Below are 25,283 nucleotides of genomic sequence, written 5' to 3'. Positions count from 1 at the left end.
CATAACAGGGATATGTTTAGGAGCAGTTGGTTTTAGTGTTAATGTGCAATGTATCATGATTATCAATTCTTGACACATGTACATAATAGTATGATGCCAGTTGCCGAGTCCCTTGATGCTATTATTATGATTCAAGGTCTTGCTTAGATTTTAGCATTAAACTGCCACTTTCTGAGGTTATGCTGCATCCAGCTTTATGAAAGGGAACTAGCATGATTTAAGTATTCTGTTACGGAAAAAGTGAAATGTTGAGCCATTTTTGTTTGGTAGGCAAGGAAGATCCTGCACGGCTTGAAGCGATATCTCCACGCTGTCCAGAAAGCTCGCCAACACTACATCCGTCACTACCGCCACCTGCGCCGTACAGACCCCCTGAAAGCAGACCAACACAAGTCTGCCATGCTTCAGATGCTTAGCGCCCTCAACTTGGATGTAGCTCACGCACTAGACAAGATTCAGGCCCTGCCAAATCTGTATGCAGAGCTCAAGCCCAAGATTGGTAAGTTGGACCCAAGGGGTTGCAGTTACTCTATTAGTCTGTAGCTATCAATGCCAATACTTTCCTCATGAGTTACATTCATTACTTTCTTAACTTTCAAATGCAATATGGTCTGTTTATGAATCCACCAGCTTTTTCCCTCTAGACAGTTTACATCAAGTCACTTAAAGAAACATGAAGAGTTAGAGTTTGTGTTTCTCAAACAACATTCAAGATAAAAATCAAATACACATTGTACTCATGGAAGAAAGGAGTAAGAGAAAATGACTGTTGAATAAATCTTTTAGATTTCACATGGTGATCTGTCATTCTCATGATTTCACCAATTTCAAACCAAAAGATACTCTACTCTCCCTCCCCTAACTTTTCAATTTCCTCATTCCTTATCTCTCCAGTCCTTATGAGGACTATCAACACTGTGAACCAAAAACCTCTCCTCAAATTAATCACACCTCAATGGAAACCGATAAAGATCACAAATAATCCTTTAGAGAGGTTTAAAAAAAGGCTTCATAAAATGCAAGAGTTAAACTTAACATGGGATTACACATGTGTAATTTTTTTTCTTAATTTGTGGTCAGATGCCCTCTTGGAGAGCACAGCAGACTCTGACGATGATGTCGCCCTCATCCGAGCAGCAGAGGAGGAGCAGATTGCCGAGCCGACGGAACCCGCTCGGGAGAGAATCGATGAATTCCAATCTGTGGAGGAGACAGTGGAATCCCAATCTGAGGACGAGGAAGAGATGGTGAAGACAGGGTCAGTTTTGGAAGAGCTGATGGGGAAAGTGGAGGTTGCCGAGAAGAAAGAGGTGGAGGAGGAGGAGGAGGAGAAGCAGGAGGAGGAGACTGACCAGGAAGAACCATCAGAGGAGGATGTGGAAGAGGTGGGTTTAATCTTCTCTAGTGATCTCGTTATCTTGGTATATGAGAGATCTCAAGTTGATTTTGTTAACCCCTAATGAATGGACTGGGATTGATTAATGTTGAAGTTTTCTTTTAAGGAGAATTTGTTGTTAAAAAGAAGCTGTTGAGATCAAGTGATTGCTGTGTGTCAGCATACATGGTGTCTTGTTGATGGCAGAAAATGAGAGTGGAATAATGAATAGGTGAAACCTGTATAGCCAAGAGGATGTTATGATGGTGTATGGGAGTGAAATCGAGTCGTGTCAAAGACAGGGCCCCATTTCATAAGAGATGTTAGGATGACAACTCTTGCTGGAATTACCACTTTCCACTGCAAACAGCCAATCAGGAAGCTGTATTCTTGTCATTACCATGACAATAGTCATTCCAGCAAAGAGTAGTCATCAAATAAACTCTTTATGAAATGGGGCCCAGGTGGTGTGTGGTGGCTATATGTTACAAGTGTTGGCCTGACTTTGATATACCGTATGTCCCCCCAAAAAATACAATGGGACTCTCAGCAATGATTACTTTAGAAATAGTTAATCAACCCGAAGAAATTTTCAGGGTATGAAACTCTAACTTACTACCCATATCTTACAGAAAACCCCATCCGATTTGCTTCAGTCGTCATGAAATGAGAAGTTTTGTAGAGCATGTCAGGAATCCCTTCCCTCCAAGTTCTGTCCATTGTGTTCACACATTATGCAGATCCAAGAGCATCCAAGTGCTACAGTACACTTGGAAGGATCAGACCCATAACATAATTTACAACAATCCACATTTCTCTGTGACCACTTAACCAAATTGAATGGGGTTTTCTGTAAAATATAGCTAAGATGTCATATTTTATGACCCTGAAGTAGCTTTTAGACAGTTTAATCATATTGTTATCTATGAATGCACACATCCTATTGTAATTTGTTTGTTTTGTTTTTTTTGACATACTGTATTTGGGAATCCCAGTAAGAGTGAGTGAGTGAGTGAATGAATGAATGAATGAATGAATGAATGAATGAATTAGTGCATGAATGAATGAATGACTAAATAAATATTAATGCAATTTGGCCAACCTTTCCATTATTGTAGTCTCCCAATATCACTGGGTTTTAAGAAGGTATTCCATAGAAAGAAGATTGTACCAAAGTTTGTTCCTTTCCACTAAGTATGAAAGGAAAGGAGGAAAGAAAAGAGGGCTGGAGTGAGAAAGGAGAATGAAGTCGTATTACCACCCCTGCTTCCATCTCACCTCTCCCTCTCTCCAGGAGAGTCTGACGGAGGAAGACACCCAGGCCCCAGCCCTGGCTAAGACTGCCACTTCTACCAAGACCAGTGCCAGTACCACACGACCAGCCAAACCTAGCAGTCCAACCAAGACCAGGATCTCAACCATGGTCCAGACTGAGCCAGAGACTCCAACACCCAGCAGGGAGCTAGAACTGGATATAGGCAAGGAGACTGAGATCCAGGTCCCAGCCATCGTACCCATCATCGCCGGTAAGTCTGGTGTCCGTCACTGCTGCCATTTCCTCTCCACTCCATTCTGTGCTTGTCAATGATTTTATAAATGTCTTTGCTGCAAACTTAAAGCTGTATTCTGCAGCTTTAACTCGGATGATTTGAGGAACTGAATTGTTCATGCAGCATTAATTAAAAAAAAAGATAATTTGCTAAATTTTGCGTACTGTAAAACAAGGAATGTTCCCATGCATTTTAATTTCGCAAATTTCGCTGGAGCCAAAATTCGTGAAATTAAAATGCACGCGAAATGCACACAAAATTATTATTTATCATTATATGCATTGAATGTTGTAGGCAACTCGGGAAAATTTCATGCCATGAAAATATTGTGTTTTACTGTATAACACTGTACATACATATCGCTATGTATGGAAAAGTTTCTGCTTTATGGGACTGTGACTTGTTGATAGAATGATTCATTTTAGTGCTGTTGGCATTCAGTCAGGTGTGAAATATGCTGATTATGAATATTGAAGAAATGAAGAGTGGACGAGTTTATCACAGATACCAGTAAAAGTTCAGAGAAATTTGTCCGCTGATTGATTTCTCAACGTGAAAACTTGACACGATGTCAGACATGAAATGTAAACTCTGGGCCGAATCCTATCCTGTTGATCATGTGATCATAAGTGCTAAAAAGAGATGTCATGATTGTAACTCTAACACAAGATTTGTCTCTGTATGTTCTTGCAACATGCTTCATTGTAGATATTTAGGTAAAGTGTCACCAGTGTAAGAATGTGTTTTGATAGAGACTACATACTAATGGGTGCTTACACTTATCCTACTAAAACCACTTCCTCTTTCTCTCATAGTGAAACCAATTGAAAGTTACTTGGAGGAGGAGTTAGACGGACCCATTGAGACTGAGGTAGAGAAGCCCAAGACTCTGATCATAGCCCAGAAACCTGCCGCCAAGGTGCAGAAATCAGCTGCAGCCGTCAGGATGGAGAAACAGAGACTGGTGAACAGAGATCAAGAAAACATGGTGGACACGGTGAGTGCAAGAAGGTTGTTAGTGGTCAAGTTTTAGGAAAGAGAAGTAGACAACGTCTTTATGAATGTGATATGTTATAATGACAAAACTAGAGTCTTCTAATTTTGTAATACTTCCCATTCTTGGAAATACCACGAGAGGAGGTCTCTAATTTTGGTAACTGGGGTTATATCTGGTGAGGAAAATAAATATTTATTCTCATTCTGAAATGCTCTTTATATAGTTGATATGCAACATATTTGAAGATGTGATAATGATTTAACTATTCAAGGAGAGATGAGCCTTACTCATATTATATGGTAGATTTAGGGGAATACAAACATACTCTGATGTGATCTCAGGTGTTAAGTCTTACGATGTCAACTCCAGGTTTAAAATTTCGTGTTTTTTCCCCATACCAGAGAGTTAGGTAATGATAGCTGCAATTTCCTTACATGTACCCGTTAGCTCTTATAGCGTTAGTAACTTGAACACTGGACAGTTGTCGGTTTTTGTGTAGTAAGATGTAGGAGATAGTAGATAATGAGTTGTGTTCAAAGTAGAAGCAGTTTAACTCTTTCTCTAAAGCATGATGATGATTCAAATTGATTTAAATGTACATTTTTCAAAGTTGATCCTGGTTAAGTTTAATTGTAAATGTTGCTATAACAATATTCCTGATACTGAAATCCTGAATCTTTCTTTCAGTCGGTGACTAAGAAGAGGCTTCCGATCCGCTCTGAACCCATGGTAGCCTTCGGTCTGGCCTGCGGCGTCCTTGCTGTGGCTACAGTACTGGTCATCGCTGTCCTCATAGTCCGGCGAAAGACGCGAAGGACACCGGTCAACAATGGCTTCACAGAAATTGACCCTAACCTAACGGTCGAGCAAAGGCACATCGTATCCATGCAGCAGAACGGCTATGAAAACCCAACATATAAATATTTCGACATGCAGTAGTCATTCCAGGCAGAGCAGATTTCAGCCTCACCACAAACTTTCCTCCTTTGTTTCATCCGCTAGGACAAACACGCCTTCCTGCGAGGGGCTTGGCCCCTGTAGCAAGGAGCTTCGCTGTGGTTGTCATGGAAACACGTTTCCATGTAGGCCTCTTTGGTAGATCACTGGAGAACACCAGCAGTCAATGTTAAACACACACCTCACAGATCTGTAGTAGTCACTTGTTTAAGACGCCAATTGTCAGTAAGTCCAAGAGACCTGAGCTGTGGAGTAGATACCAGCTGATTTTGATTCCACAGATGACTTTGCCTATTTACATATAATAAACAGTAGATTCCACGGTCTTGTAAAACACTTTATCTGTACAGCTCTATGTATTAAGTGTGTAACACTCAAAACCAGTCCAGCTACAGTAAGGAGGGTACATAGAGAGACTGTTTGTACCAGGTAAATACCACCTGCTGTATTTTACACACTAAGGATTTGACGATGAAAAGAAAGTCTGACGATGACAAGAAATTCTAGAGAAGAAGCTGTAATCTGCATCTGGCTCCACTCACAAGTTTCTGCTTGGCTCTATCTATTAAACCTACACATGCTTTCATTGCCTTTGTGACCAAACATTTCAGCTGGTAGCTCCAACTGGAATCTTTCATGGTCTTTTGATTTCACATTGAGGTAAAGTAGATCATCGCCTAAAAAAAAAAGAGTTCGTTTTTGTTGTTTAATTGATAGCACATGAGATAGAATCTGAGTGCACAAAAACAAGCAAGAGAGACAAAGCAGAAATGAGTTTGTTGGAGTTTTAGGGACTTCTTGTCGGAAAATATGCTTTTTGAGCTTTTTTGACGCAATACTTAATAAATGACAAGCAGTAAATGATGTATAAATGTGTATGTATACCACACTTAATGCCATTGGCTTATGTATGAAGTAACTAAGACTCTTACATTTATTATACGGTGGTGTGTTGCATGGATCTACCTACATTTAACCCTAGGTATCACATTTGTAAACACAGTTTATGTATTTATACGCTACTCTGCACTCGTGACAGACCCGTGTTAGTAAGTACTGCACCGCTTCATGTGTCACTCTTGAGATAAAGAGAAATCTTGTAGACAGAGATCATCAATGGTAGTCTTGGTCAAGGAAAAATTTTGCATTCTTTCATGCCGGTATTACTTTCATTCATATTGAAATAGATAATACATCAGATATCATTCGTGAACCTTGACACGTTTTGTCTTTGATTTCATTGCTCTGATAAATCCTCAAAATAATCAAAGTAGTGATGACATTAAGTCATTCTTGCTAATGACATGTGATACTAATGCAGCGGAGCAGTAGATTTTCCTTGGAGTGATGTCGTAAGCATTGCAATATGATTGTAGACACTGCGACCCAGCTGTAGAGCAGACGTTTTACTCCAAGCAAACTGCAGAGATGGTGTGATTTCTTGTCTATAAATATTCCTACAAGAAGATATAACTTATTGTAAACATTTTCTTTTCCTTTTTTCACATGATAGTGAAATAGTGCTTTGTGACATATAGTTGTGTGTGTTGTACAAAGTTGGGCATACCTTTCATGTGTGACAAGCAAGACAAAGCTATTTTTTTTTTTTGTGCGCTGAAATTACAATAGCTGTAGAGTAGTGTGGTCATAGAAATATATAGTATGTAATTCATACTACTGTAAGAGTGATTTTCCATTTTTTGACTGTAAATTGTTGTGCAGGTAAAACCTTTGTGCAGTTTCTTACATATTTAATGACTTAAAAACTGAGCTTATTACACAGCAAATATTTGAAATGCTTAACTAGGTAGCGGCTTGCTAGAAGGTCAGTGTTTGATTGTCAAAATTACCATATCCTACTGGGTTTATGACTATTCTCAGAACATGGGAAATGAGAGAAATATTTACACAAAATTAAAACTTGTTCAATATACATGTAGATATGATAGAACACATGTGACTTAGGTAATATGATGACACGCAGAAATATTGTGTGTAAATGAGAAGAATAGAGTGAAGCTAGGTTATTTGGACAGATGAGGTAGATTTTCTGGAGACATGGAAACTCAAATTCTTTTTTTCCTTGTCTCAGATTTAGCTGGTGAGCAGTATTTGACATGGCCTTAGGATCGGGATCAGATAGAAAGATTTATTTGCTCTGATATGTGACTAGTTTGCCACTTAGGCGTGATTTCGAGGCTATTTGTCGGTCAGAGTCAACGATACTTGTAATATTTATGACGATAAAGGTCAAATAGACAGTCAAGCTTGTGTAACTTTGCCCTGACATCAGCCTCTTCTTGAGTACAGTCTAAGTTAATGCAATAATTGTTTTCTTCTGTGCCCTGTAACGTAGGCTATTCCAGTTAGTATTGTATGAATACCATTCAGTGTATGTGTGCTCATGAATATTCATATATACCAAATTTACTGACATCACATATTCTTCGTAATATCCTTTGAAAACAGAGACCCGTTGTTATAAATGTCAGAGGACCAATTTGTTGTGTTTTTTTTAATATGCTCAATAACTTTGTAGAATTGCTTTTAGATTTACTGGTATTCCCAGTTAAAAACTGAAAAGTGATAGAAATATCTAAAGCTCAATGACAGGCCCTCATGATTTGCTTATCCCAGCGTTTCATAATTGACTTTAGCGGAGCATCATGTTTTCCACACTCTACAAGATTTTCGTGATAGATATAATATCTGAATGATTTGCATAACATTTTATTGGAAAATTGGAAACAAGTTTTATCGTAGAATCTCCTCGTGTGTAAACCCACGTACGTAGTCTGCTTGGAATGTGTGATGACCCGACTGTTAGTAGTTTGCGGAGTTTCTATATATTTGACACAGTACTTTTTATCATTTAGTTGATGTACAAAGGCTAAGTTATTGTAGCTCTGTGAACCAGAGTTAAACCTGTAATGTTTTGACCACAAGAGGGTGTACTTTAGCACCCTGTTTTATTCTGAATGTTGCTGTTTCTTGTCATGTAATATTATGTACAGATGGAGCAATGAGGCGTACTGTATTTCAAAGGAAGAAGAAGAAGAAAAAAAAAGATGTATCCAGTAAGAGATTTTGTATGTTGCCTGTAAGGTGAAATTCACAGCAATTCTTTGAGTAGTTCACCATTCTGTGTGTGTCAGTAAGACCGTCAGTCTGGTATATATATCAGTGTCATCATAAAGAGATAATCATGCAGCGCTAAATCTTGCTATTACAAGCAAATTCAGGCAGTATGTTTGGTATGACGTTTTCTCCTGTGATTTCAGTGCTCAGTTACCAACCAAGCTGTTACTGTGAAAATTGTTGGCATGCTATGTATCACTGCAAAATGAATTCACACAAAAACGCTTGAATATATTGCCCTTGGAGTTCATTTTATTTCAACCTGGACTTTGTTTTCAATGTGCTAATAATTCCAGACAGCATTATAGTTTGTCCGTGGACATTCACTGTTCCATGTTGGGACAGTCTCAATTCTTTTTTTCTTTTCTTTTGATTTTATGTAGCTTTGTTCTGATGTGTAATTATTTTAATTTGTTGTACATAAAATGCTAAAATGTTATTTCTTTCTAGCAAAGTATGCCCTTACAGACTCTTGTTGCCAAAAAGAGGATGAGTTCTATTGTAGCATAATTATGTGTGTGTATGTTTGTGTATGTGGAAATCAAGCCTGTATTTAATTTTGTGTTTGTGACGACAGCAGTCTATGGAGGAGTGTACAGAATGGAATCAAACCAATGTCCTGTATGATACATGGAGGGAAGTACTACAGGGGATGGAGCGAGATGAGAACCACTGGAAATGGATTGATTTAGTTCTATGGGTGGTGCGGGGGCAGATATTTAAATTGGTTTATGTGGTGGAATCTTTTGACACCTTGGTTGATAATCAAGTGAAGAATTATGTAATCATGATCCATAAAAAAATCATTTAATTAAAGAAGAATACTGGTAGCACATCGCACAGTTCTACCTGATGTCAGTTGCTTATAATAAGAAAAACACATGATGTGATACACAGACCAATCTTACAGTTCATGTCATCTTTCAATCTTAATGTGTAAGGAGTAAACCAGGGCTCACTTTTTAGAGCTGATTCAAGTATTCCCTGTTGCAATGATTACTTGTTACTGTGGCAACAACTTCAGTACAACTGATTGGTTGTTTTCTGGCTGTTGCTGTAGTGATTGTAATTATTGCAGCTTAGTGCAATTACAAATTTTCCATGACGGAATTCTATCTGACCAGCAGGAGTTGGTACTAGATGTGCCAATGCCGACACTCCTGCACAAACCATATGATGATTTCCTGCCATCATTGGCATTGTGAACTTTGACACCAGGTGCACATAGTTTCATACAACAAATAACCCCCAGAATGGAGAGGAAATGGAAGACTACAGTGTCTTGGAAGAGATTGGAAAAGAGAATGTAAGGCTCTTTTATCGCTAGATGTATTCAGATGTGTAAACCGCTATGAAATAATTGTGCTTGAGTATTTTCTGCCCCAGCCTCTGTTTTGAGTTGAGCTATTTAATATGCATCGGTGTCCAGAGCTGCATATTCAAAAGATATTTTGTATTATCTTGTTTTCTTTCTTTCTTGAGGCATTCTTGCCTTGAAAAGTGAAAAAATTAAAGTTTTCATTGTGTTTGTCTTCAGTAAAGAGTGTCTGAAAATCTGTGTTTTTATTTGACTATTGTCTGCAAATTGTAGAGTTTTCGGAGGCAATCGAGCACTGTTAGATCAGCGTATGTGTGTGAAAACATTCACATGAATGTGTAACCAGTTTACGTAGTTCATAAGCGTTTGTCAATACTCTCATAAAGGCTTAAAGGGTGTGTACAGTTCTGGTTGAGGTGAGGATTTAGCTTGTAACGTTTTGCGAGATATTCAGAAAACACTATATGAGATGCCAAAGAGCATGCAATTCTAAGGGGTATCAAAAGTTTATTTGATGAAAATCGTGGCCTGTGTTGTGGCCTGTCGCCTTTTATTATTCTCACTTTTTTGGATATCTCAGCCATTTGAAAACCAAATTTCATCAAATAAATGTTGAATCCTTCTTAAAATTACATGCTCTTTAATATTTCATAGGAGGTTTCTCATTGTCTCACTTAGGAATGTTGAAAACATTAATCCCTCACCTCAGCCAGTACTGTACAGTCCCTTTAATGCATACACGCCTTTCATCTTCTGTCACATTGCAGCTGCTGATATCCTCTGGTTATTTCCCATGCATTCTATCATTAGGCAGATTTCTGGGGTTTGTCAGCACCACACACACACACACACACACACACACACACACACACACACACACCCTCACACACACACACACTATACACTTGTACACACTGCGCTGCATTGTGCATGCAAGCTGTGCCTGTGGAGGCGCTTTGTGTTGTATATATTTTTTGTTTTGTTTTGTCTGTGTGTACTGTAATGTTTTTTAAGTGACTGTGGAGTTATTATTGATTTCCCAAATCAACGATAACTCTCGCTTGATAAAATGGGGCCCTGATATCATCTGACAAGTGCAGGACAAAGAACACAAATTATGCATTTCGCTAAATATGACTTTTATTTTCGCTTTTAAAACATGGGCAAGTCAACAAAAAGAAGCAAAGAATGACAAAGACATTCCCGAATATCATCTTGGAACAGCTTCATATTCCTACTTTTTTTCTTTACATAAATTACTTGGTACTAATGACAAACATTCTCTGCATATTCATGTGTTAATCAAACAAGTCAAAATCTGTGGATGGCATTTTAATGCTCACAGCTACCTAATACTGAAAGCCACAACCTGCTCAGATAACACCACCTACAGTCATACAGTCATTTCCAGCTACAAGTCATTGGGGAGGGGTTTACACAACAAACACCGTGAGTGAATTTCGTCTTTCTTGAGGGAATGTTGGCAGTCTAGGGTTATTTACTGACCTTCCAAGAGGACACCCTCACTATCACCTATCGGGAATCTCATCAATATCTTTACAGGGAGTCAAAAATTGAAACATTGTTTCAAAACGGTGAATGGGGAAATCCAAATGGTACGCGGAAAGGTCAGTAATGACATTGTATTCCTTGTGGTATCATAATATCATTCTCTAACGTGGGAAGCAAAGTCTTGATTACTCCAAACCCTACTAATACATTAACACTTCCAATAATCATAACAGCTTGATGATATGGGTATATTGACAAATGAATACCTGGCACATTGGCATGTAATTCTTTTCAAAAAGAATAAAGCAACCTTACAGTGTACTTTGAATTGCAGACAGTAAGGAATCTTTAATGAAAAAACAAACAAACAAACAAAAAACAAATTGATTGTAACACTAATCAGCCAAATGGCAACCCCCCCCCCCCAAGAAAAAAACAATCACATTGTCTCTTCTTCAGCCAAAGTCTTGTGATCAGTCATGTGACATCTGTGTATTACTCTGTTTCTCCCTTTCTTCAGTCCCACATGTATTAATGCCAGTAAGCTGATTGAATCCCTTCCACATCCTAACCACCCGTCATTGTTAACCTAAAGATAGAAACGTCCTTGTTTGGAAAAGTGTTCAGAGACCTCTTTTAGCAAATACATCCAGAACTGTAAAAGTTACTAGCTGTGCATAACATTGTATTAATTTCACTCTTTTTTACCTTCATTTTCAAAAGATGGTGTAATGGCTGTGTATAAAGCTGACAGAAAATAAAAAAAGAAAAAATATGTGCACAATTCTCTTGCGTCTTCACAAATTCTTGTATACAAAGAAAATACTTCTGCCAAAAATGGATAAACACAGATTAAACATACACAGACACAATTCTTTTTCTGTTTTCTCCCTATTATATCTATGATATGTTTCTGTGGATATACTTTGCTATCTGTATGGATGCTTAACTATAAAATGTGTCAACACATCTGCATTAAACAAGTAAAACATTTTACTCATAGATTGAAATACCACATAATGCAATACACAGTGTGCCTATCAAAATTGTTGAAGCAACTGCTCATTTGAAAGTCCTCATTCTCTTGACTTTGTTTCCAGACCTTTTAACTTTAATGTCACCTACTCATCTGACAGTCACAATGGAAAAATAACACAAATTTCACCATCAGAGGGCTCCCTCCATAATCATAAATCATTGTTTTTTCTTTCACGGCAACCAAAATGTATGCTTTCATGTCTATATTTTTCCCTTTTCCATATTAACTAACCATGCCCACCAATACATGCATTTTTGTCCAGACTCAAAGGTGTAAATTTCAAGGAGACTCAATACGGACGAACAGCTGGAAATAGTTATACACGTAATCATTTTCTTAATAAGAACCAAACACCAGCAATGGATGGTACAAGGATAACCAAAAACTGATCCCCTACAGGTTGTCCTAGTCACACACAGGTGACTTTAAAATGCAGTAGACATAGTGAACACATTTACACAAAGGATTCAAATCGCATACTGATGCAAAAAAAAAAACAACAAACAAACAAACAACAACAACTCTGGTTTATCATATCAACATGGAACAATGCATCTCAATATAACATGTAATCTGTACAATTTTGGCTCAGATATAACAACACAGTGCTTTTGGTATATATGACTGATTGCAAACAAGGCACATGGAATCAACATCTTTCAAGTGGTGCTTTTAGAAGCTTAAAAACTGGATATTTTAGCAATGAGATTTGAACTTCAACATTTGCAAATAGAGAGCTAAAAAGGTGTTGATGCGGTTCAGCCTCATCAGCAGTAATGCCCTTTCTGCTATCAACTAACTATACACTTTTTCATCCCTTGCCGAGAACATGTACGATGACTTTAATGGTGTACATTTTCTAATTGGTGCATGAAGATAATGAGCAATTCGAAGATGTAAATTCAAGCTGTTAAATAAAACATCTATAATGGAATGATATCTTATGGGTAGCAAATACAATAAAGAGCATTCATAAATAGCCGCAACATACCCCTTTGGTTTTTGCGAATTCAAAAAAGGCTACAAAAATTTCCTGCATACCTCATATACTTCTTGACTTCACATAAATGCTGTATATACCCCACTGTTTTGTGAGTGAATTAGAAAATAAACAGCTACAAACATCTGTATGCACCAAATTTTGTGCCCTGATTACTATTCACAAAATTAACAGCATAACAAAATATTGACTCCTGTTAAATGCAACATACACCGTCCCCATGGTGAGAAAATACAGACCTTGTTTCTTTTATTGGAACAATATTTCTTTCTCATTCTTTCACTGTGGTTCTTGATGGTGAGTTTAACTATTCTTGAAATAGCCCTACACAGCCCGATTCATAAATAATCATGCTCACAAATCTATGCAATGTACAGTGTGTGGATAGTTTTGATGACTCATAATACTTCCCGATTGCATTATACTTCTAAAACAGGCAATGAAGGATAGTCACACTGGGTATGTTGCCCCTGATTAACAAATTGCACTTCACCAATGTAAATAAAGACTGATTATTCAGTGTTTGAATAATAGGCATGATAAGAAATCATGGGCATACATACCACGGTGGGGTTTGAACCCATAACCTTCTGATTGCTAGACAGACGTCATATCCACTATACCAGTAATTATATAATCACTAGCCATCACTGGCTATTGAGCAGAAGCTCGGTAGTCTAGTGGGTATGACGCCTATGTAACAATTAGGAGGTTGTGGATCCAACTCCCACCAGAGTTTGTATGGCTCAAGATTTTTTGATCATGGCAACTCCTCTGAGCACTGAATAATCAGTGCATATTTACACCGATGAAGGGTAAATTTGTCAATCAGATGTGATAAAAACTTGATGCAAGAATCATTAATTTGATCACATTACATCACATATGTCAGGAGTAAGAAATGAACAAGAATTCAGTTTCTCATTTGCTGGGTTGAAGTGATACTATATCAATTAACAAAGAACAGTAAGTTTGAACTTCCCTGCTAAAAACCTGATGAAAACTGGTACTTAAAATAATTGCAAGTGTAATCAACCCATTAAATACGGCATCATTTTGTTGTAATGACCACAGCCCTAGATATTCCCGACAATGTAGTCGACAAGTAAAGGAATTCTTTTTAATCAAAGCTCTCAATGACTACCCCCCCCCCCCCCCATTATACCTAAACATATCATGAGTCATGGAAGGAACATAGCATAGATGACACCAGTATGACAGAAACATGCACAAAAACATGAGATTGCAACATTTACACTTAAACTTCAACATTTATGTAAGCTTTTCATCCAAACTACATTGTAGCTCCATGGAAGATTGTGGCACACTGAAAATTTTTAATCTATCAGCTGTCGTCCTGTTCATATATTCACTGACAGTCAAATTAATAGTCATGTGGCACTTAGAATGGCCACATGGTCCAGACACACCTAGCAACAGCTGTCAGATCCAGGCACGCCCGGCAATGGCCTTCAGGTCCAGACACACCTAGCTACAGTCTTCAGATCCAGACACACCTAGCAACAGCCTTCAGGTCCTGACAACCCCGACAACAGTCACTGAACCGAGACATATCTGTATGATACCAAAGCTCCTTAATGGCCTAGAGTGGGGAATTCATTCTCCAGGACGATGTACGTACGGCAAGTCGGACACGTCTTCTGCCTTTTAAGCCAGGGCATGATACACTGCAACAAGAAATAAACATAGAAAACAATTTTAAAAATGGTCCCTACAAATCCTGGATAAAAATGTCTTTCCAGTAGTTTTGGCAACCTATGAAATACTATCAAATATCTTCCCACTGTCATATCTGACATCATTTGATATTCATAGTGTACTTAGAGTTGGTAATAAGCAAACTGCTTTGAATAAAAATTTTGATGACTGGTCGCTGACAAGGGAACTTCTGCCCTGAAAAAAACGATTACCATAGTCTGAAAGAAGCCACACCTGCCCAAAACTTTTCAGAGTTCATTATCTACATGTAAAACTTTGATAGCTATGTCAGCTAACTTTGTTAACATGTTCTCATTAACTTCTCACATGATAAAACACCAGTGAAAGCAAATTTACAAATCAATCACTGAAAACAAAATTTGAACCAGTTCCCCACTTGAAACGTATGCTTGCTTGCAGGAAGTAAAACATACAAAATATATAAAATGCACAATTCTTAAATATAAAGAAGAATATTCCCCGAGAAGCTGATAGAGAAATATTACCTACATTACAGCAAGAGATGTTGTAATGATATCAGCAATGAAGTAATCAAAAGCATAACTCCAATTTTTGCTTTAGTTAATAAAAAAAGAAAAGAAAAGAAGATTGATAACTAGACGTGAATGAATCATTTTCTTAGTGTTAAAAGAAGAGAGAGGAAATACAAAGAAATACAATGACAATTCCTGGTTCCCAAGACCCAATGCTCAACAAAGAAATAGATACAGCTGAGCCGTGGAGTCTCAGGCCTCGAATTAACCGACGGCCACCGACGGCCATGGCCGTCGGTGCCCCTCTCGTTGGCCGCAATGCCTTTTTTTCCTTGATCAAAGTTACGGCCAAAAAAAATGTGCCCTTTTTCTTGTGGCCATGGTGCCCTTTTAGAATGAAAGTTATTATTTATGACATATAATATGCCCTTTCTCAAAGTCTACACTTTAATAAGCTTGAACAACTTTCCTGATCTCAAATATCATACCTTCAGTTCACTCGCGTCCCAATATATCTGATTCAAACTCAAAAGTATCTTTCCGAGATACGAGACGACGTGTACATAAATGTACGCCCGACCGGCTCTTACCGTCCCGACTGCCTCCGCAGCGCAGCGGCCATAGAGTTACTAGCTAGGCAGCGGCGGGCCGGAGCAAGTGGTCGCAAGCCATGCTAAAAAATGCCAGGCCTGTCGGACGGCTGCGAGCATTGCCATCTCTCTCGCTCTACGTTGCATGCCCACATGCTCAAGCAAAATGGCGCCGGAAGTGCTCCAAAGCGAGCGTGGCGTATGTGTTGAGAACGTACAGTATTACAGAACCTACATCGTATTGCGTATGGCCCACTGCCTAACGTCGTCTGCTGCGGAGAGATCTTATGCGTGCGTGCGCTGCTGGAGTGTAGCAGCACGGTCGATTGCATACAGCTCTATGGGGCATTCACATCACGTATAAACACCCAACATGCCCTTTCCAATGTGGCCTTGGTGCCCCTCTGACTGACCTAAGTGCCCTTTAATGGCTGGCCTCTTGGTAAAAGTGCCCATTTCTAAATGGCCTTGCCCCTCCAAAATCCTATTTCGAGGCCTGGAGTCTAGTAGTGTCGAAAGGAAAGAGACTTACTTTTTTGTGGAAGGTATGGCCACAGGTGAGCTCCAGCAAGTTATCTCCGTCCATCTCATCATGACAGATGACACACGGATCCTCCTCCATATCCTCCCCATCTCTAAGCTCCTTCTTCCAGTTGATTCCAGGCTCTGTCTTACTCACCTGCCCCCAGGCCGGCTGGGCGGGGCTGGGGGCTGGCTGATACTGGGTGGGGCGCCTGGACTGTAGCTCACTATTTGTCTGTGGTACAGTGGGACGGGCAAGGAGGCCTGTGCTGTAGCTGAGTTGTCCGGTGTTCAGTGTTCTCTGTGGAGGGACAAAGTAGATGTAGGATGGCAACTCTCATAAAGCATCGGCCAGCCGGCAAAGAATTATGGTTAACAGACGGATATCAAAGGCTATCAATGCCTTTTCACAGCATGCAACATCAAACAAATTAAAACTATGACAGCATCAAGAAACACAAATGGACATGTTCCCTTCTCACGAAACTTCTATCAGGATGTGCATCATATAACAAAGTTCCAAGATCATTGACCTCCGATAAATGATCTTAGATTCACTTACATTACATCAATGACCTCAGATCACTGATATTAGATCAACAGCCTTAGATTCACTTACCTTCAATTACAAACCTTTACTGGTTTTTAATTTTTTTTGAATGTTACCAACTATTACTGCTTATTTACACTTATTCTACATCAGTAATGTTAAATTTGTATGATATCCAGATAACATCATCATATGAGTCAATAGCAAGAGACTACAAAAAAAAAAAAATTCTGTTCTCACAGGAGTCCAATAGGCCTAAATGAGAATAATGCCTCCTGTGACACTTTGTGGCGGAGGCATAAAAATGGTAAAAGTCTAATACTCCTGCACCTTTTACATTTCACACATGCTTGTATTACCTATGAATGTAGCAAACTTGGGGGAGGGGGCAGCTTTGATGGGCGGGGGGAAGGAGCATGGTGTCTATTTGTATATCTTATCACACTGCCAAAAATACCTGTCAAGTATATAGAAAGATCTGACCATCATTTTCAAACAAAGGATCAAAATGTAAAAAACTGGCCCCAATTCGGTACCAGCCCTCGAAAGTACATTTTCTACTGTATTTTGTTAGAGTATTTCTGGTTTTCATAGAATACAAAGTATTGTCCCACATCTAAAACTGGGTTCTCACCTGAGATGCAGTGTTAGCCGGGTCCCGATGTCTCTTACGAACGAGGTCAGAGACTCGCACCATGATGTCGTCCACAGATAGACCAGAGAGGGAGCCCTTGTTTGCCGTTCTGACTTCTTTTAGAAAGTTAGTCAGCTGGACCCTGTAATATGGAGGTGGGTGTAACATTAATCGGTATGGATGGGGACTTGGGGTATATTTTTCATCTTCCTTCAGTTGGGATTAACAATAGCAGCACTATACTTGTCTACACTCTTCAAGATTACTTCTGATTATCTATGCTGTACCTGTATCTTTTCTAATCATATTAGTTGGTTGCACATTAACTGACAGGAAATAGGAAATCTGTTAAAAAATGCATGGCCAGGGATGTTTCATTTTCATCACATTAAAATTGGAGTAATGCAACGGTATACTTTACAGCAAAAAAAAAAACCAAACAAACAAACACAAACAACAGAGATTCTCAAGAGTTAATTCAATACAGCCATAATACATTTATTAAATCTATTTGAATTGATAATCTATCAGCTTCATTTCTGTATTTCTTTCTTTTGGTTTTATAAGCTAACATACATTTTCCACAGATGCTTAGATGCTTGCCCTAATATACTCAGGGCCTCATCCTCAATGGGTTAAAATCAACAATTCTAGTGAGTAAATGAACAGAAGAAAAGTTATGCTCACTTGTTGTAAGTGGGAAACTTTGTGCTGAGTCTCAGCATGATGCGTTCAAAGCTATTCTTTGGTTTCACTGCCGGCTGCTGCTGCTGCTGTGGTGTTATGGAGGGTGTAGTCCCAGTGGCTCCCCAGGGCTGTGTCTGGGATTCTAGCGCTCTCTGCTTGGCCTGGAGGTTAGCGTAGCCCTGGGCCTGAGCCTTCACCGCAAAGGAGTGCTGTGGTTGATTGCCCCCGTTACTTCCAGCCACGAGTGGTGGGTATGCAGTGTCTGACTTCACTGACCCCAGAGCCTGGGCCAGGGCTTGGGCTTTGCGCTTGGCATCAGACACAGTGAGGGGCTGGGAGGGTGCACGTATGAAGTCAACTGCAGCAACACCTGCTGTGTGACACATGACATATCATATGAAGAAATTCTCTTTTCACTCACATTCGTAACACCTTAGTTTGCACATTTGGTTAACCCTAACTAGGCCGGGCTATTTAGGTAGATGATAGAGCCAAGGGGGGGGGGGGGGGGGGGGGGGGGGGGGGGGCCTCGGCCGGGGGTCGACTGCGCGATCACAATGAAAATTGGCACACACATTGCTTATGATGTAATCTAAAGTACCATAAAGTTAATTTTTCAAAAAATTATTGTTTATGCTAAATTATCTTAATTTATGCATAATGATGCATGAAATCAGATAATTTGATATAAATCACTAAATAAAGCTCAAAACAGGCACATTTTTTGTGTAAATATTCTTTTTAGTGTCCTTAGCACACGTACAAGAAAAAAATTGTGCCATCAGAAAAATTTAAGTATTTTATTGTTTTTTTATTTCTTATGTATTTCTTAATTTTTTTACTTTTTTTTTCTTTTTTTTTTCAATGAAATTTGTCCGCGACATTGTTCCAAACAAGAAAATATGTTAGTTGATTTTAATCAATAAAACCCCAAAATAATCATGCTTTTATGAAATTGGCCTGTAAGCACAGTTTGCATTGAAATTGTACACGAATTCACGTTTTTGAGCAATTTTTGGTCTGAGATGCACGTACATATTTATGCCCAACTTCGGAGCCGCGCCCGGGTATCGCACATTTGGTGTCAAATGATGCGGGAGACTCGATAGAAAAAAGTCACGAAACATCGCGGCGATAGCTTTTTGCGATAGCGATACATCCCACGGAACGTTGAGTGGGTGGGGGGGGGGGGGGGCCTCAGAGGCCTCCCGGCCTAGTTAGGGTTAAGAGATAAACATCGTTATGACGGACTGTCCCCAGTGAGAATGAGATTTTTATCTTCACAACATTGATGATCATTTTAACCTTTCTAGTTTCGCGATGAAAGACAATTTGAGCAAATTTGTTTCTCCTTGATCAAGACAGGCAAACTTGGGAGCGGGAGAAAAAAAACTGACGCTTATAGTACAGTAACTACAGTGCACTCCCGTTACAACGAACACGGTTATAACGAAATTTCGTTATAACGCAGTAAAACTTTTGGTCCCAAAATTAACACCATTAAAGTCTATGGTACAAAATTCGTTTACAACGAACACAGTTATAGCGAAATTTCCGTTATAACGAAGTCTTTTCCGAGCGTCACTGACAAAGAAAAACAAAAGAAATGTGCTCCGTTATAACGAAATGCGAATAGCTTTCGAAAATACGTAGCGGAACAAGCATTTATAGCGTCTCTACACGGGTGAACGCTTCACACCACTGTGTGTTCGCTCCTTGTGTCAAGCACAGTTTCTGAGGGGAACTTGCGTTTATTATTGTAATACAGATATCCCATCACATTTCACATAGCTTTCCAGTGTATGATGAGTATTCAGCAAGCAGAATATGATATATATCCGTGGTTTCCTTGTTTTCGTTATATATTGTATTTGTTCGGTTATAACGAAATTTCGTTATAACGAAAGAAAACTGCCGGTCCCGAGCATTTCGTTATAACGGGAGTGCACTGTATCTAACCACTGCCGTTCAAATTCCTCATGTCAACTCATCATTGACAAAAGGTTTGTACAGAAGACAAAAAACACTCATTGAGTATATTGAAGTCTATTCAATGCAATGATTATCAATACAAAGAAGCCTGTGCTTCTTCCTTCTTATTATAAATCTTTGTCATGATCTTAAATGTTTTACATTATGCAAGCACAGCTCGGCCGTAATCTGGCAGAACTCCCTAAGTCGATTTTGGTCGATTTTCAGGTTTTGAGTGTTTTGTGTGTTTTTTCTCATGCTCTTTCAAGTGGGCCAAAAAATAAGTTGTGAATCGGTACAGAAAGTTATTTTTAGAAAGTGATTTTGGCAAAATTCCTGAGGAGAGAGGGCGATTAATCTGGCAGAACTGCGTAAGTCGAGATTCGAAATGAATTTTCCGATGTTAATCAGGCAGAACTGCGTAAGTCGACTTACGACAACGCTTGGACCAAGGTGTTCCTGCATCCCGCACGGATATGGTATATCTTAACACGCGCGTGCGCGACCTTGGTAGTGACGAACGCTCTGCGCGTTCAGGTTAGCAGTGCCTAGCTAGCTAGCTAGCTAGCTAGACACGTCGTGCGGCTACGTGTATTGTACACGACGACAGTCACGCTAAAGCAATAACCCTCGTTACTCTTGGGGGAAATTGCCACTTTCTTTCCCTTCATAGACTGGCAGGCTTCAAAACAGGTCAATATGCGGTATGCCTTACTATTAAGTTTTGCTACAATCTAGTGTTTTTTAAGCCTAGAGCATTTCTAGATCTAACAAACGTTATAGTTTGCATCTTGTCTGACATCACGCTCCAGTCAACTTTAGGCCTACTTGGTACTGCTGCAGCACTTGTCCATTGTTAGTGTACGTGAAATCAATGTACTGTGCGGTAGCGTAGGTCACGCGAACAACAATATCTGTAATCCATTGACCATAGCTTCTTATTTTATTTTTCATTGTAATAAGCGGTTAGTGGGCTTGGATCTATGGGATTGATCTCGAGAAGTTTAATGAATATCTAGGATACCGTCTATAACGATGGCATTTTCGATCCAATCCTACAGACGTCCGAAATTGACCAATACTAACACTTTTACAGTTTACTTTTTAATACCGGTACCGTACCGGTACTCCCAGTAAATTGTGCAGTAGGGGCCTACTACTAGTAGACTACTGGGGCCTACCGTTACTTAACTTAGGCTGAATCACCGGTTATTCTGTCTTTACTCAGTTTTCTATTTTTCTAGATTTGATTCGGCCAGACATTCTTGAAGTCTGTAATATGAAGAATCTAGAATCTACAGGTTAAACGCTAAATTATAAACATTTAGCCCTAGAAATAGATCTGAAACTTAGATTTAGATCTGTGTTCTATACATTACTACTAGTACTAGGGGCCTACTACTAGACATTATAGGCTATAGACTTTATAGACTTACCGTTAGTCATTATAGATAGGCATGTTAGGCTTTATGTTGTTCTTAGATCTACAACATTAGTACCTTCTAGGCCTAGATCCCCAATAAACAGTCTAGCTGTAACGCTAGATTTAGCCCCTACCTGGATATAGAGTCTAGCGTTAGATCTAGAGTCTAGACTAGAAAATCTAGAAACTAATTTTCATTGATCTACTAGTCTGTTATAATGACGCCCCAAAATAGACGTCTGGATGTTACATAGACCTAGACAATCGAGTAGACAGAGTTCGAGAGTTCTCGTACGTTTTTAATAGGCCTGCGTAGAAATAGATAGTAACGGTTAGAACACTACTACCCTAACGTTAGTACTGTAAGTAGTTAGTGACAATAAGGCCTACAGTAGGACTAGGAGTCGACACAAACGAGAACTAGGGTCTATTTTTTTATTTTCTAATAAAGCTGTGAATAAACTTTTAGTCAGGCCTAGCTCCTCGTATTCTTTAGTTTAAATAGAGTTTAGGCCTTCAGCCAAAAGGGTCTAGGCTTACTCTTACTTTGGGCATAGAGTAGGAATACTAGGATAATGATGAGATCAGTAGGCCTATCGTATGCAGATTCCTACGTACCGCTCTACTAGTACTAGTCTCTAGATGTCTAGTGTATCGTTAGGCCTGAATAGACTACGGTCTAGACGGTCTACAGTGTAGTACCTGTAGTCTTGATGAACAATATAGCTTAACATCTAGAACCTAGTCTAATATTATTCTTAGTCCAAATGTAATGCTTCATGAGATCGACAATAACCCAAGCAGCAGCCAGGCTTTTGATGTAGCAGTACTTCTTGTGCCGCTAAATAATACTGAAACATGAACACAGACTGACAACATTTGGGGAAAGCAAGTTATTTTCCATATACAAATGAATGGATAAAATGAAATTAAATGTGAATCAATAATGATGACTTTATACAATACAAATATTTCAAAAAAATTGTATTCGATCTAAAATATTCATTGTTTTGACACTGCATCCGCTGAATAGTAAGAGGGTGGATGGTAAAATACGATAGACAACCCGCAGAAAATAGACCGAGATACGTAGTTCTGGTTGATAAACCACGTGTTTATCAGCCAGAACTGCGTATCTCTAGGAGATACGCAGTTCTGGCTGATAAGCACGTGGTTGACGACAAAAAGAGATACGTAGTTCTGCCTGATGAAACACGTGCTTATCAGGCAGAACTGCGTATCTCCTAGAGATACGCAGTTCTGCCTGAAAAACCCCCCGCATGGCCAAAAACTTACGCAGTTCTGGCTGATCAACCCGGGCACGTGACCAGAGATACGCAGTTATGCCAGATTACGATCGCAAAAATTTGGCGACGATTAATCTGGCAGAACTGCGTAAGTTTTTTAAATTGGTAATTTTTACTACTTAAAAAGGTCAAATTGTCATTTTTTTGCTGGAAATAAATTCTTTAGACCAATTATGACCGAGAAAAGAGGAAAAATGCAACTCATCGTATCTCAGTTTAGAAAGGTGTAACATTGAATCTTTAAACCCGATTTCTGGCGTAATGTGTTAAAGGAGATACGCAGTTCTGCCAGATTACGGCCGAGCTTTTATGCTGATTTGTGTATTTTTCAAATATTTTCATGTTGTTTTAATTATGCTTTTGACATAAGTTGTGGAAATAGTGAAGTAAGGGGAAGCAATAGCCTGCTCATTCAAATGACCTTGGTATCTTATAATATTGTTGGAACTACATTATAACCCCTGAGCACATTATTCTGTGACAGGAGTTAGGGTATATCGGCAGTTAATTCTGCGATGGAAAAAATATACACGTATATATATTCTCTCCCAAATGCCCTCATTAGGCAGAAGAACATGATACTGTATAGGCTGTTATTTTCACATACAGATATTTTCGCGAATGAGGAGGTCATATACATTTTTGCAAACTGACGCCGACGCTAAATGCGCTATTACCCCAGAGCATGGAGACATTTTCGCGTGTTATTAAATTCACGATCCAATTGAGATTCGCGAAATTTGTGAAAATTAAACCCCATGTGAAAACAACAGCTTATACAGTATTTTTAGATACATGTCACATACAGCAATGATTTGATATCCGATATCTGATATCACCATCACTAGTGTCATCATCAGACATAGATGCATAATTTCTGTTTCTCATGATATATTCCCTGTGCCAGCCAATGACAGAATTCAAATCCCCCATCATCTAGTTCCACTGGCCTAAGTGACAGTAGAAAATGAAGAGACATCTCCTTCAAAAAATACCAGAGCTGAGCTGATGGTCATTTCATATTTGTGGGATAAAGAATCTCGGAACAGCTTCCACCCCAAGGCCAATCCAACCACAAGACTCTCATCTTCTTACCAGGATTCGCACTGGCACCATCCATGAGCATTCTGCCTTGGTTGTCATAGTTACGCTCTGCTCTAAAAGGAGCATCCAGCCAGGAGCCTGTAGCAGCTTGTGACATAAGATGGACTTGTGGTAACATCTGACTGGGTAATGGAGCGCCACTGGGCGTCTTTTGCTAGGGAAGGGAGATCAATGTTACATAATGAATGAGTTAACTCTTTTTTATTTCATACCTATGTGTGTCATACAAGATAACATACAATATCTTTCTCAAAAAGTGCTCCGTTTGAGACTTAAAGAAAACAATATTCAGGCTAAACGTTCTGTACAAGTCACTCTATTAGACATCTGCTGCTCAGTCAAGGAGAAAAGACTAAAAACATTCTTCAACCATAAACATCAAATGCCTGTATCTTTCCTTCATCAATCGAAGCATGTCTGATGGAGAACGTTGGTGGAAGACTTCCAAGACAGCGAGCTAATTCCACATCACAATGCGGATATAACTATGTATTGCATGGGTCAGTCAATAATCAAGCAGTGATTGGTCAGCTCATTCTACATCCGATGCCGTTAAAACTGTATATTGCCTCAGTCAGTCAAATATCAGTCAGTGATAGATAAATATGATCATGTGATAGTGAACCAATTGTACTATTCTCCCTTGGGAGAACATGCTAACATGTTTTATAAAATGGGTTCAAGAATGTAGCCAATTGGAAGCGCAGAAATGAGTCACGTGTGCCTCCATTAATTTCTCACTAACATCCACGGCCTGACGTCACAACGTCTACACTAGCAGTGCGCACTCAATCAGTTGTTACAAGTGCATCGCGCGCTACTATACGCGCGGTCAATCCTGTAAACAACTTCTCGTTTGGGCTGCCGGCCGGCCTTTCTTGTAATTGTGTGCATAACATGTGTGGCATACGTATACTGTACTCTTATACGTACAGTACTTATATGTGCGGGATTTCCGAGTGCCACGTGCTTAAATACATCTTCGGACATCTTACAAAGGTACGTGAAAAATGCTGTTAGTTTTTGACCCATTTTATAAAACAAATGATGCACAGGATTATTTCGTGGCGTTAGTGGAGATGCAGGTCACTCTCAGGTATTTACAATGTAGTGCAACATGCACTCGGCTTCGCCTCGTGTATGTTTTACAATTGTAAATACCCTCGAGTGCGCTACATCTCCACTAACGCACTCTATCCTGTGCATCATTTGTATAACCACATATGAAATTTTTGAGTGTGTACTGTGGTATACACTGTGTATGACAGATCCTGAAGCTCTATACACTTGTATGTTCACGTTTTGCTGGCTGCAGGCTTGTTGATGATATTGTAAAAAAGTTAATGGAAAATTCAAGCACTAATCTCAAAAACTACTGTGACTAACCCACATAATG

The 25,283-nt window shown here is 39.2% G+C and overlaps 2 protein-coding genes across 2 annotated transcripts in view; one reads left to right on the top strand and one right to left on the bottom strand.

The window, feature by feature from the left end:
* Nucleotides 1-5,380, top strand: part of LOC139729434 (amyloid-beta precursor-like protein) — a 40,765-nt gene extending 35,385 nt beyond the window's left edge. The window contains exons 6-10 of the mRNA XM_071640363.1: nt 271-499; nt 1,081-1,385; nt 2,670-2,901; nt 3,741-3,922; nt 4,610-5,380. Coding sequence (XP_071496464.1) covers nt 271-499; nt 1,081-1,385; nt 2,670-2,901; nt 3,741-3,922; nt 4,610-4,861 — 1,200 coding nt within the window. The 3' untranslated portion in view covers nt 4,862-5,380. The remainder of the gene's footprint in view (nt 1-270; nt 500-1,080; nt 1,386-2,669; nt 2,902-3,740; nt 3,923-4,609) is intronic.
* Nucleotides 5,381-14,450: 9,070 nt separating this feature from the next.
* The window catches only part of LOC139729423 (uncharacterized), a 78,969-nt gene continuing 68,136 nt past the window's right edge, over nt 14,451-25,283 (bottom strand). Inside the window, exons 33-37 of the mRNA XM_071640352.1 lie at nt 23,879-24,041; nt 18,083-18,455; nt 17,396-17,537; nt 16,222-16,512; nt 14,451-14,574 (exon numbers count right to left, since the gene is read on the bottom strand). Of these exons, the coding sequence (XP_071496453.1) occupies nt 14,482-14,574; nt 16,222-16,512; nt 17,396-17,537; nt 18,083-18,455; nt 23,879-24,041 (1,062 nt within the window). The 3' untranslated portion in view covers nt 14,451-14,481. The remainder of the gene's footprint in view (nt 14,575-16,221; nt 16,513-17,395; nt 17,538-18,082; nt 18,456-23,878; nt 24,042-25,283) is intronic.

Source organism: Diadema antillarum, unplaced genomic scaffold, assembly GCF_040938485.1.
Source record: "Diadema antillarum isolate AM-2024a unplaced genomic scaffold, OU_Dant_1.0 scf00000020, whole genome shotgun sequence".
Lineage (NCBI taxonomy): Eukaryota > Metazoa > Echinodermata > Echinoidea > Diadematoida > Diadematidae > Diadema > Diadema antillarum.
This window is presented reverse-complemented; position numbering and strand designations above follow the sequence as displayed.